This window comes from Coturnix japonica, chromosome 23, assembly GCF_054131305.1.
Source record: "Coturnix japonica strain WE chromosome 23, WE-NBRP24, whole genome shotgun sequence".
Taxonomy (NCBI): domain Eukaryota; kingdom Metazoa; phylum Chordata; class Aves; order Galliformes; family Phasianidae; genus Coturnix; species Coturnix japonica.
The window spans coordinates 2,598,154-2,612,199 of record NC_140685.1 but is presented as its reverse complement, the minus strand read 5'-3'; the positions used below and the strand labels follow the sequence as shown (position 1 = coordinate 2,612,199).

The 14,046-nt window shown below is 49.1% G+C and overlaps 1 protein-coding gene across 3 annotated transcripts in view; it reads left to right on the top strand.

Moving 5' to 3' along the window:
• Positions 1-14,046, top strand: part of STX8 (syntaxin 8) — a 69,493-nt gene that overhangs the window by 49,217 nt on the left and 6,230 nt on the right. Inside the window, exon 8 of one of the 3 annotated variants that reach the window (XM_015879927.3) lies at positions 13,601-13,703. The exons of the other annotated variants lie outside the window; for them this stretch is intronic. Within the exon in view, the coding sequence (XP_015735413.2) occupies positions 13,601-13,703 (103 nt within the window). The remainder of the gene's footprint in view (positions 1-13,600; positions 13,704-14,046) is intronic. 3 annotated transcript variants of the gene reach the window in all.

Genomic DNA, 14,046 nt, shown 5'->3' with positions numbered 1-14,046 from the left:
AGGCTGGTGGTGAAATGAGCCCCTGGGCAGGCTGTGTGCCCGGGCTGTCCATCACACCAAAAGGCCTAGCAATTAGTTGTGTTTGAGTATGGAGAGTAAAAAAAAACCAACCCTAAGAATTGTGTGAAATATCCCAGGGCGACTGCTTTACAGCGAGGTTTCCAAGGATACATGTTGCAGAATTAAATCATAAATTTGTATTTCTGAAAACGGTGCTGAAATGTGATAATTTGTACAGCTAAACTCGCCTCCTCCTGCCTGTTCCATCCCAGCTACACTTAGCGACTGATAATTGCAATGTCTGAACTGGGGATGGAATACAGCGGAGTTCTGGGTTGGGGACTTTGTGCTGCCATAAAGCAAAACTGGGGGGACCCACATGTGCAGCTGTACCCAGAGCACCAGGCAGGGAGCGGGGCTGCATCTGGAGCACAGCACTGCCTGCCCCAGGCATTGGTGGCACACAACAATACAAAGGATGTGGTCAGTGGAGTAGTGGGCCTGCGAGGGGCAGAGCGGTTATGTTGTCTCTTTAGGGCTTTCTGAGATGCATAGAGGATGTTGGTGCCACCAGAAGTGGGGTATATAAATCAAGAGGAGTATATAAATCCAGAAGAGTGTTAGTTAAAGCATGTTGCACATCTGGGCTGGGTGGTTTGGGAAGGCACGGGGAGCCGTGCACAGGGCTGTATGCATGGAGGGGTCAGAGCCCCATTGAATGCTGTATTCAAGTGCAGGTTTTGCAGATTGCAGTCCATGGCTTTGACACCGATCTGACACAGCTGGAAGGTGGGACTGAGCTGAATGGAGCCTTCAAGGCAGTGTTTGTATAGTTGCTGAGGGCCAGCAGCAGCCCAAGGCTGCAGGCGTGCTTTGCACCCTGTGATGAACATGGTGCTGCTGGGTGTCCCCCTGCCCTGCAGCGATGGGCACAGTGTGCTGCTGCTCTATAGGACCTGCGCTGCAGCTCAGGTTTGTACCACTTCCTAAACCCTCATGGTGACATCAGTGTGGCCATGTCAGTACGGTGTCACTGTGTAGCAGGGGCACCTTATTGCTCTACAACCCAAGCTGGATGCCCCACAGACCATGCAGCAGCAGCAGCAGCATCCTGTGCAGAGTGGAACCCGCCTGCAGCTAAAATGCATCTGTAACTTTTGCTTTGGGGCTGGAAGGAAGAAGGGCTTTTGTTTGCAGTTTGTGCTCTGGCTTTGCTGTATGGTTCTGCTGAGCACTGGGGCTGGCCCAGCAGCTGCAGGTGTGAAGCTGTGTGTGCCTGTGTGTGTGTGGGTGTCTTAATGGCCTTAATTGTTGTACCTGGGCCATTGCCTGCTGATTAAATCACTCTTTATCACTGGGCTCCTGGGGATGGGCTGAGGAGGAGCAGTGTGGGCTGCCCCCATGGGTGCCCTTTGCTGCTTCTTTGTGCCCTTGGCAGAGGTTGGCTCTGTAAACAGCCCCAGGAAAATGGTTCTTTTAACCTGCTTTCTGCTTCCATGGATGGACGGTTTGATATGATGCCGGCTGTGCCTGCTGTGATTTTTATGGCCTGGAGTTTTCTGAGGCAAATGGCTTTGCTCACAAGTTGGCCGGGCTGCGGTGACCTTCTCTTGTTCATTAACTGTCTGTTTAAAAATATGCATGTGGTGTTAGTTATAGAGCATTGATTGGGGTTATTCTAGGTGGCGCGGGGAGGTCTGCTCCTTCCCTGCCCTCCTCATTACCAAGCAGAAGCGACCGCTCGGGGCCTGGTTTATTTACCTAATAAACTGCCTCTTGTATCATGTAGGAAATGCTTACATTTTTCAGCCAGGAGATCCTAGTAACAGGCAAACAGAGGTCTAGCAGTCGGGGCTGGAGAAACAACGAAATGAAGGTCAGCTCCTATGGCTGTTATTCTCCTTCCCGGTGGCCATGACAGCAGGGGTGGTTTATTTGAGGATCCCAGACTCGGAGTCATTGCTCTCATTGTTGGTCCCCCCGAGCGCGGGAGGCTGTGCCAACAGCTCAGGATATTAATGCATTCTACAGATCAGTGAATGGAGAATTCCTCTGCACTGCTTTCTTTTTTTATAAAGAAAAAGAAAAAAAAAAGAGAAGGGAAAACAACAAAAAATCCTCCTCTCTCTCCCCTTCCCCCTGCACTTTGTTTGCAGAGCTTTGTCTGCTGTGTGTTGCCGGGCATTGCTAATGAGCAGGGAGGAATTGCAGCTCCAGGTCCCACTCGAGGTGAAGTTGTTGCACCAGGCAGGTGCACAGCCATCCACGTGCAGATGTGCAGGGGCTGAGCAGAGCTCCTTGCAGGCATGCAACGGGCCCTGCTTCTATGTGTACCCTTGTTCTGCTGCAGGGATTGCATTTAGGGCAACGTTAATGAGATGAGAAGCTCTGAAGAGCTCTCCAGGCTGGGGCAGAAGTGCTCAGCACAGCAGCCCCTTTGTTTGTAAGGACATCCAGCATAACAGGCAGGGCTACAGCAGGCTGGGCTGCAGGGCTGTGCCTACAAGGGAAAGCTGTCGTGCAGCTCAGCCTGGCTCTGCCAGTGGTGCACTTGAAGTGCAGGCTGAGGTACCCACAGATGGAAATGGGATGCTGTTAGGCTGCCTTTCGCTTAGGCTTAATTAAGGAACAGTGGGCTTTGTCCCTGGGAGGCCCTCTGTGTGTGAATGGGCCTGGCTGTGTAGGCAAACTGTGTCTGCAGCAGTGTGGGTTGGGTGCATTGGGTCAGCCCATGGGGAGCTGTGACTGGGAACCCAGCATGGGTGGCACAGAGCCGCCATCCTCAGCCCTGCAGGGAGCAGAGGTTGAAGCAGAAGGTGATCTCTGGTTCTTTCTGCCTATGCTATGGGTGTGCACACAGGGAGGGATATAGGTGTAAAATGCCATGGGCTGGCTGGGCAATGAGATGCCAGGGAAATGGCTCACGAGGCAGCTGGTTGTTACAGCTTTAGAAATCTTCCAGCCACTCTGCCCCAAGCCTGCAGCAATGCATGGGGTTGTGGTGGCCAACATGCAGGATGCAGCACTTGGTCTTGTTGAAGCTCATCTCATTGTCCTCAGCCCAGTGATCAGCCTGTCCAGATCCCTGTGCAGGAGAGCAGAATAAGCTCACCTGGAGCAGAGCACACAGAACTGAAGTGAGCCTGTTCAGGGCTTGGTGCTGGATGCTGTGCAGCCTCACACCCACTGGAGAGCACCCAGCGATGCTGTCAGCTTGGCAGGTGCTGAGCTGAGGCTTTGCCAGCTGCACACTGAGGGGGTTTATTGGGCAGAGCAGAGTGGGAATAACATTCTCATATCAGGAACTTCTATAAACTCATTTTACTTCCTCAGCTGAGCAATTCCCACGTTGTGGCTCAAGTTCAGGTGTGATGTAGATAATGGGAAATGGTTGCAGGTGATAACTGCTCCCTCCTGCCCTGCTCACCTGCACTCAGGAGCCCGTGGTGCTGCTGTTCTTTGCAGTGCTTCATCATGTGCTTGTGCTGCCCACAAGAGCAACCCACCAGGTGAGTGCTTTGCGCAGCACAAGGGTCAGGATTTTAGCACAGTCCCTTTATACACGTCTTTGTATAACTCTCCTGAATCAGCAAGAGAAGAGCCACCAGGTTCAGAGAGTCTGGAAAGCATAAACCCTGCACAACCAGAGGTTTCTGGCTGCATTCATGGGCTGTGTGTAACACAGCCAGGCTTCCAGCTCCTGCAGGGCTGCCTGTTGTAGTGCTGCAGCGTTTATAATGTCTGTGGGGATCCCAGCAGGCAGAGCTTTGTGTTCAGCTCTGGAGCATTAGCGAGGCGACGGCGCTGCTAGAAAGTTTTGGAAAAGCACCTTTTCAGAGCCAAAGTGACTCATTCCCACTCGAGGAGCAGCAAATGTTTTTCTGGCATTTTCATGGGTTTTTTTTGCATTTTGTTTATTTCCCTCCTCAATACTTGAAGGCTCCAAAGCAAGGGGGAAAAGGCCGACGTTTGGGTAACAGCAGCGGTGCCAAGTGGTTCGGAGGGGATGGTTTGGGGCAGGCTGTCAGCTCAGCACTGTAAACACTGACGTTTCCAATGTCCTGAGAAGGGGCTCTGGGTTCCTATTTGTGAATTTAGAGCTTTTTGTCTGATCTTTGTGCTTTCTGATTCAGAACGGCTTCACTCAGGGGCAGTGTTTGAGAGCACGCTGCGGTGGCGTGGGAGCTGGATCAGTGTTTAATTAAAGTTGATCCCCAGCTCTTGCTGGAGCGTGAGGTTGGGGCGCGCCGTGCTGGGCTGCGTGTTGCCCTGCTCAGCTTCCCACGTTCCTCAGCCTGCTGCCCAAACCAGGCCAGACTTCACACCCAGTGCTCCCTGCCCTTCACATTGAGGCATTGGAACCCTCTTTTCTGAAGCCTGGATGCGTTCCTGCAGTACACAGTGCAAGAAGGATGTGGTGGTTACTCCTCTGCCCCTCCCTCATTGCATTTTACAAACCTCATTCTGTTTTGCTTTCTTACCCTGGAACTATTTGACGAATCTGACCTCGATTTGTAAATAGTTTTGGTGTGACTGGAAACGGCTTTTTGCGTCTTGTTGTTTTGCTGCCGTCGTTGTTGCCAGTGAATTTATGAAATGCTGAATGCCTTTTGCCTCGCCTCATTGAGAGCTCCCTTTCCTCTCTTGTCCATCCCCACCATGGCCGCAGTTACTATTGCATGGACTGCTGCATGGCCTGCACACTCTGTTCTCCATCTCTTCCTCATTGCACCTCCTTCCCAGTGTCACTATTTGCAGCTCTGCTGTTTGTTTTGCTTATTACAAATATTCCCACTTGGTGCACAGTTTTGCTGTGTCCTGTGCTGCTCCTAACAGCTCTGGAGTGCTTCATTTGTTTGCCATCACCTACAGCACTTCACAAGCATTCATTGCTTTGGTGGCTGAATGCAGTGATGTAGGTGAGAGCAGAATAAGTTCCTTTCCTGTGTACATAGCTGCTTGCATTTAGGCATTCATAACATATTTGTGCACACATCTTAGTGGTTAATGCTCTGGGAGAGAAACCATATCGTGGAATATCTTGGATTTAGTTCAGCCAGCGTTGCATGGCGATGAAAAGCTGTTCCTGTGTTGGGATGCTGTGCCTGGGTCTGCTCCAGCCTGGGCTGCAGGCGGAGGATCGCACTGCTGATTGCTTGAAGTGAATGGGGAGCTGGTGGATCTGGAGTCCTGCAGGAGAGGGGATTGCTTTATGGGAGCTGAGATAAGGAATGCTGGGTTCTCTGCTCATGCTGGCTGGGTGGCTTGCTTCCTTTTGAAAGATCCTTATTTTTCATGACCAGAGGATCCAGATGCTGGGGCTCATCTTCTAAGGGAGGAGGGGTTCATCAGAACTGATTTTCCTTTGCTGCTGAGTGAGAAGGTCAAGAGGTGTTCATCTTTAGTCCTGCAAGTTCTAGCACAAAGCAGAATGATTCTCATCAGCATTTGCAGTTGGGCATATCTGGACATGGAATGGCATCCCAGCCTGAGCAGCACCCAATGGGAGGCGTGGGGCCCTCGGTGGCAGCAGCACATGTCCGTAGGTGGGCATTCAGGTATTTTTATGGGTTATGACTGAACAAGTTTTACAACATACGAGCTCCAGTCGTCTGCTTCCTTGCTTAATTTGGCAAGGTTTGTGGGAGGACCGAGCGTGAGGTAAGGGGTAGTTTTGGCTCGGCTCTGCATAGGGACTGGGTGCAGTGGTGGTCCAGCTCACCTGAGACACAGAATGGCTGAGCTGAGGGGAGGACACCTTTCTGGAGCCATCATTCAGCATTAGCTGAGAAAAAAGTGGGACGTCAGGAAGGCAGGAAACGTGTAACTTCTAGGCAGGCTTCCCATCTCTGTGGGCTCACGTGGCCGGTTCTGTTTTCCCTCTGGGGTTTGTGCTCTTCTGCCAAGGTTCTTGGAAGGTGAGAGCTAAAAAAAACCCACGTGGTCATGAGAGGTGGAGGTAGGAAGTGGTGCAGTGATCGTAGCAAGGAATCGCTCTGCTTTGCTGGCTCTGTCCTGCAGCAGCTGCCCTACCTGGTAGCTCCCTAATGCTTGCGATGCTGCTATCCCCACCTGAGCTTAGCATACCATCCATGAGATGAGACCCCTGCATCAGGTTGACTGCTGAATCCACTTTGCTGGCTTTTTTTCCCATTCTCACTGCCTCCACTGAGCTCCCAGGGCACAAAATAGTCCTTGTGGTGGAGTTTCTGTGGATGGGGGCAGGCTGCAGTTCACAGTCCTGAACTAACTTCTTGCATAAGAGACTTTCTCTGAGAGCTATTTTTAAAGACGTGGCTTTGGTAAAAATACCCCAGGTGGGAGGGAGAGCTTGCAGCAAACTCTCACCTTCATGTGCTTGATGGGGTTACGCCCTTTGCTTTATATAGATCAAGAAAATAGGGAATTTGTAATTCTTTAGATAATGGAGGGTTGCTGAATAATGCTGCATAGGAGTCTTTTAAAAAGAAAATGAAGTGTGTTATAAAGTGAAGTCTGGAACATCTGTGGAACAGCCTCTCCCTGGACTGCTGCTGCAGCTGGTGCTCATTGCAAGAAGATGTTAGCAGGGGACAAATGCTGCCCATTTATGTCACCATATGGGTTACCATAATGTCAGTCCAGGTATTCCTGGGAGAGTCCTGAGATGGGATCACCCATCTACTATGGAGCAAATGGACCTTCACTGGGAGCTTGTTCTTTGGAGCTCCCTATGGGCCATTCCCCACTGCTGTTAGAGCAGCTGGCTTTCTTACTGCAAATCTTACATTTCTTTCCTCTTTTGGGTTGAAAAAGTTGAGGTGTCAGGCCAAAGTTATTGAATGCACGTGGCAGAGAACTGCTTCTCTCTGTCTCATTTGCCAACAGCCCTCTGTAGTCCCTGGGTCCTGTTGCTGGCGGTGCTGCTCACACACCCACAGAGCAACAACGGTTCTTCTTTAGTATCAGTGCTGATGGTGATACTGGTAGCATTGCTACACAAAGACTAGAAAGAGAAACAGGCATCTCACACCCGAGCTGCTAAATGCAGCCGTGAGATCCTTTTTCTCTAACATCTTAAATACAGTCTCCTTTTTGGGGGATAGCTCTATGAAAGCTCATTGGAATGGGAATACTCAGTGCTGCCAGGGAAGGTTCTTGATTGCGATTTATCCAGAATCTGGTAGTGAATGTGCACTATGGAGCCGGGGGATTTGGTGTATGGATTTCCCAGGGTCTAATCATCTCATAAGGCTGCAGAGTGTGACTCCTTGCCCAGTAATCTACTTAACTCTGTAATTTACCCCTCCTTTCCCTGCTAGGAGAATGAATCTCGCAGGTTGTTTGCATGACAAGTAGCTCGGGATTGTCTGAGGTGCTGAAGAAGATGCTGGGAGTTAATTGTGGCAGCTTGTGTTAATGGTTTCCCATGTTCACAGGAGGGCTGAGTGAGGAGGGGAGCTGGAAAATGGATTTTGTGGGGAGGGCTGTATCTTTGCCATGTGTTTTGTTAGCTAAAATGCTAAATAAAATGTTTTGCCTCGCAAAGGATGTTCTTCCCCATCAAAAGTAATCTCAGGGGAAAGCGATGTTTGGTAGTTGGAGGATTATTGGATTTGCAGATAGAATCTGCTGTTGTAATGTCAGCTACTGACTTATGAGCGAAGCAGCTAGCTGGGAGATGGCTCTTGGCAGTTGACCATGCTGAAAATCTCCTTCAAAGTCCTTAAAACTCCAATGGACGATGCTAAAAGAAAGAGCCATGAATGCCAGCAGGAAAACACAACATCCAGGCTTCCATATGGAAGGCAAATAAGGGTGTCCCGTCAGCAGCATTGATTCTTGTGTTGTATTTAGGATCATCTTGCACCAAAACATCATTGTGCTAAGAAATAGAAGGGTACGTTTCCTTTCATCTCCGTTTTTGATGTGCCTCCCCAAAAGCCAAATGCTTACCTTGGGAAAGGATTAAGCAGAGGACGAGCCATGGTTAAAAGTGAGTTTGTTTCCCCTCCTTTCCCCGGTTGTGAGGTTCGTTTTCATTGCAGACATCTTCACTGAGCTTTCCGTAAATTCAGAGGAAACTGGGATGGTTTGGAAAAACTCAGCATCAGCAAATAGTCCACAGGGACGTTTAGTGGCAACATGATTAATAAGGGACGCTGCTGGTAATGCTATCAAAACAGCACTATTGCAAAAGCATCTGGAGCGTCCCTCGCTGGGGCTCAGACAAATGACCGCGGCGATTTATGGGCCCCTCTGCAGCGCGTGCTTCTTCTCCACCTCCAAGTGTGAGGGGATCACCGGGCTGAGTGGATCAGTCTGAAGGAGAAGGAGTCATTAGTAAATCAGGCAGCTTCTTTTTGTTCCGTGGTGTTTTTGTCCTCGCTGATGGTTTGGTAACAGGGGCACAGTCCTCACACAGACCTGTCCTGTATCTAGCAATGCCTTAAGGAGCTCTAAAAGGGAATTGTTCTCCAGTGGTAACAAATGATGCAAAACATCAGGAGGAAACCATCCTGCCCTGTGCAGGTGCTCTTGGGTCCTGCTGCCATTCCCTGCTGGGAGCACAGCTCCTCCTTGTTGTATGGGCAGGCAAAGGGAAAGAACTGGAGCCAAGAGCTTACAAACTCCTCACGTTTAAGAAGGTACTGAGATAAAGTGATATCAGAGTTTTCCCCCTTCCTTTCAGTTTTACCCAAAATGAAAGACAACCTCGTGTGCTGCACTGGGATAAGTTCAAAATACGAAATGAAGGAAACCAGCCACACTGACACAGGAGACAATGCAGCCTTCCAAAACCAGAATAGTTCTATGTCAGCCCCTAACATGCGGCAGTCACAGATCTGTGTGTGGGCTTTAAGAAATGCCTTCCTTTCTTTTTTTGGAGGAGGAACTTCATTTAGCATCTAAATAATTTCAAGAATTCGGCGCAGATTGAATTCCCTCCTTCATCGACGTGAAACTTTCATGCTGCTTCCGAACGACGTTGTTCTATCAGCCTTCTGCTCTTCAGGCTCCATTTACCGCAAACTTCTAGAAGTGATTATACAAGTCAGCTCTGATTTCTTATCGTGGCTCTGTATTTGTTGGCTTTGTGCTTTGACAGAGGCTGCTTCACCTGGCCTGTTTCCCTTGGCCTTTAGAGGAGGCTCTTACAGTCATTAGTGAGAACCTTTCTCAGAGCAGCACGGCCTGTTTGCAAAGCTGAGAGTATCTGCTGCTGTGGCTTCATCCAGAAGGAGCCAGGAGCATTCATGGAGGTTTACCAGCCTTATATTATCAAAGCCATGAGCAACTTGGTCTGAGTTGATGTTGACCGCACTTTGAGCATTGCGTCGCACTGGAAACCAATGTTGCTTTTCCTCTTGAAGGTTTTATGATTTAGGACTTATTGTCTTCTCTTTGGATTGACCAGATCTTGCTGTTTGAGTGCTGGATTCACCCAGCTCTCCTTGTGTAACCAAGCTCCTGGTGGGCAGATTCATACTTGGGAAGCAGTTTTTGTTGTCCACCATTGACTTGTGTTTGCAGTCTGTGCCATCACTCTGAATTACGTCCTTGCTGGCACTTGACTGCATAAGACTTTAATGCTGAGGGCTTGAGGAAGGCTGGTAGCATCCTGCCCTTAGCTGGCCTTAGTTCTTGAGCCTCCTGGCACTCTGCTGTTTCTGGAGGAGCTCCTGGCTTCAGCCAAGAACATCAGTGATAAAACTAGCTAACGTGGTAGTCACCTGGTCGTGTACCTGAATGTACTTTGAGATTCTTCTCCAAGGCCTGTAGCAAATGGAGACGGACACAAGGAGTGAAGCAGTTGGAAGAATGGTTCAGACTTTAAGTCAATATGGAATGAAGAAACCAAACAAAGGAGAGGTGGATGTGTGTCACCAGTTCAGACACGGTACGCAATTAATCTTCATCTGCGGCTTTTTAAATAAGCAACAGCCAGAGTATCCCAGATTTGAAACCCGTGTTTGTTCAGATGTAATGGATGCGGGGGGAAATTCTTTCCAAGCCTCACCCGACAAAGCATCATCTTTCCAGGTAGGTTTACATCAAGTGAATGGGCTGGAGCAGAGCTGCACAGTGCAGGTTTGTTAACCACGGCAGCAGTTCTGTCTGATGGGGGCATCCCAGTGGGTTCCCATTTCATTCTCGACTCTTTTGTGCCCATTTGTAATTTTTATTTCATTTTATTTTTTTAAGAGAAAAGAAAAAAATCCATGCTGCCTTTGAGCTTGAGTTTCTCATACTTCAGTCTATGTAAAGATGATTTATGGCGCTACTAGGGGCTCCACTGGAAATGCAAGATCTATTACGAAGTGGGATTGAACAGACCATGCTGAAATGTTTATTGCCTTCTTCAAAATAGAATACATCAGGGTTGATGGTGCCTGTCCAGGAAAGAGAGAGAGTGGCGTAGAGTGGGGCTGGTGGGGTATTTTTAGTATTCCAATAAAAGACAAGGCTTTCAAAGGAAATCACTTATTGCCATTTTGCAATCAAGAATGCAGGAGTGTTCCAGGGACTGCAAGAAATATGCTTCAAGAATGTCGGACCCATAAGGAACTAATCATTAAATACTCTCTCGTTTCCACCCCCGTTTCTTGCTCTGAGGAAGCCATTTAGAAGCTTTGCAATTTGTATGTAAATCTCAGCCCTTCTGACCACGCAGTTAAGTATCCAAGTGACTTAGGAGCCAGCATCCCATTTTCAGGAGTTCTTACAATTCCTGTGCAAGTAGGGCACTTTATAAAATAAAAGACACATGGACCAGACTTCAAGAACACTTAATCTGACCTGAAATGACTTGGTATGAGCACTATATTATGTCTGTGCTATAACACCCTCCTTGGTCAGTGCCTTGCTGGTAAAGTTCCTCTTGCAGGTTCAGATAGAGCATTAAAACTGCAGTTCTGTTTCTTGTTCCTTTCATTGGGCTGACTTGGGCTGTGATTTCTTTGTTTTACTTGTTTTACTCTTGCCTTCACGCGTAACAGTAGTTGTTGATGCTTTAAACATTTCAGAAGCATCCTGGCACTATATTACATCCATCTCACCCAGTAATCACAGCATTTGGTTGAGTGAAAAACAAAGGAGGAGGCAAAAGATAATACCTCCTCCAGTGATTTAAGAGCCTTATGGGACGATTTACTGATGTGTCTGAGCAGATCTGGGGCTACCTGCTCCCTCTCCCCACGCTCCCATCTCTTTCCTTGTGCTGGCAGAGCGTCCTGGTGAGCCGGTTCAGGGAGCTATAATGGCAGAAAACTGACCCTACCAAAAACAAAGCCGGGGTGTCAGCACAGTGGCAGATGGACACAGGCAGATGTCCCTTCTGTGCCAGGCCAGCAGAGCAGTCCTTTCATTTTATTTATTTTTTCTCCCATTTGTTTTTACTGGAGGAACAACAGCCCCCCACTGGGATCATCTGTCGTGTCCCTGCATAGTGCTGCCCCAGGTAGCGGCTTGGGGTGGCGGTTCCTTTTGGGATCCATTGGGGGCTGCCAGCTGGGCTACAGCCCTGTGCCAGCATGCAGGCTGCTGGGGAAGGAGCAAAGGATGGATGGATTTGAGGAGGAGCTGCAGCTCCAGGATGTAACCCGTCTTAGCCCTGCTGTCTGTGCAGGTTGGTTAAGGTTGGGGAAAGTTTTTAAGTGAAATGAGGGGAGATTTAGGTTGGATGTGAGGCAGAAATTCTTTACTTAGAGGGCAGTGAGACCCTGGCACTGCTGCCCAGAACTGTGGGTGCCCCATCCCTGGAGGTCCCCAAAGGCACGGATGGGCCCTGGGCAGCCTGAGCTTGGGGTGGGGGGTACCAGCCCCTTCCAACCCAACCCAAACCAACTCAACTCAAGTCCCTTCTAACCCAACACAACACAACCCAGGTCCCTTCCAATCCAACCCAACCCAACCAAGGCCCTTCCTAACCCAACCCTAACAACCTTCCAACTCAACCATTGTATGATTCCCTCTGGTTTTCACACAGCATATACCAGAAGAGTTCAGGTGCCACCCATGTATAGGTTGGACTCCCATGGGTGAACCTTGTCTAAGGGCAGGGACTTGTAGGATCCCACCCAGGCTTGTCTTGTTTCCTTTTTCTGGGAAGGCTCGGTGCACGCTGCTGGTTGTCAGGCTTTCACAAGTCCCATTCCAAGCTGTAACACAGTTGTTCAGAAATGCAGCCTGGTTCTTGACTGATCTTGTTTCTTGGCATTGCTTATGTAAGGGAAAGGATGCTAGAGAGTTTGGAGAAGGGAACGTTGGAAAGTGTGCGTGCTTACTTAATGTTAAGAAAAAGGAAGAAAAATAAGCTGCGTGCAAAAAAATCCAGTAACCGTGTCTGTTGATGACCTTTGGGTTTGGAAATAGTTTGATAATAGCAGTGTGAGGACAGGCAAGGAAAGTCTGTGAAGTCACTCGAGCAAGAGCAAAAGGAATAAACATGAGCATGGTTCCAGCTTCGTGCATGCTGGGGTCTGGGTGATGTCCTGCACTGTGTGCACACAGAGCAGGGAAGCAGAGCTCAGTGGAAGCTGCCAGGTTTGAGTGGAAGTAAAATAGCATCAGGGAGAGCAGCAGCAGGTTGGTCCTCAGCTCCAGCAGAAACCTTCATTTGTGCCTGCTTTTGCCTGTGTCTCCCCTTGATGCAGGAGCTGGATCATCTGTATCTTAAGGAGACCCACAGAATTATCACGTTTGCATTTACGTGGCAGCTTGAGCTTTGCATTGCAACCTTCAAGCAGTGCCAGAAGCACAGATTCCCTTGGTGCAGAGTGAGCAGTGGCTGTGCTGGAGATGTGAGCAATGGTGGGAGCCCACAGGTGGGGGGGCTGCACTCAGCTCTGCTGCTCCTCCAGACGTGGCAGTTCATTTGAGGTTGGGCTTATACAAAATATACATTTCTCTCTTGAAAGAAGATGGGATTTCATTGCAAAAGCTCTTGGAAGTAGTTCAATGTGTTATCTGGCATGCGTTTGTAATTTGAAAAATAGATTAGAAGAGAAGCAAATTGAGGTCTGACAATAATGGATTAAGGGAAACACTTATCTCACTTCCTGTCGTTCCATTGGGCTGTGCACGTGGTTTGGGACCCGAACGCTGGGGATCATTTGATCACCGAAGCAATAAAAGGTTTGGATTTAAACCCACTTTGCCTTTCTTCTGGGGCTGGCTTTGCCATTTGTTTCTATCTCGCTGTTGTTTGCCAGCAGGTGCTGCTGTCAATGCGGGGAGGTGCCTTGTGCCCCAATGGAAAGCTTGTGCTAACAGCATCACACTGCAGAGAGAGGGGCACGGCAGCAAAATGCAGCTTCTCATAGCACAGCAGAGTCATTAAGGTTGGAAATGGCCTTTAAGATCATCCCAACCCACCCCACCATGCCCACTCAGGGTCACATCTCCACTGTTCTGGGGCACCTCTGCAGCACTTTGTGGTTCTGTTCACAATGACCTATGGCTGGATGGGTAAGACCAAGTCAGAATGACTCCTGAGCTTTTCGTCCTACACAGGAATGACCTAGCTCTGTCTCTCTTCCAAACAAGGAATTAATAATGCAATAGTTGTTGTTTCCAAAGAGCTTAGCTTTCATGAGCAGTGTCTCCTTTTTTCCCTCAGACCCAATGAAGCACATGGGCGTTGGAGCCTTTAATAACCCATCTTGGAGCCTGGTCTTGATTTGTGTGAGCGTTGCCAATGATTTCCATGTCAGAGCTGAGAGGTATGAATGCAGCGTTGAATTTCTGGGCTGACCAGAGGAGGTCAGAAGCAATAATGCCGGGCTCCCACAGGCGTGGGACAGCACACAGCCACGGCGCTTTGCAAGGCCCCAGCACAGGTTTGGCTGTCACAGAGCTAATAAAGAACGGGGCCTCCGGGGAGATGGCTTCAGTGATGCAGGTGTAGGGATTGGGGAGTGTATTTACATACAAGCCGGCTTAATAGCGTGGGATTTGTGCTAAAGTGGTTCTTAATGCAATACAAATTGCATGCCCCGTCTCGCTTGAAGGCAGGAGGATGTTAGGGGGAGAGGTTTTATAGCTTTTGGGGGAGAAAGTGGCTTC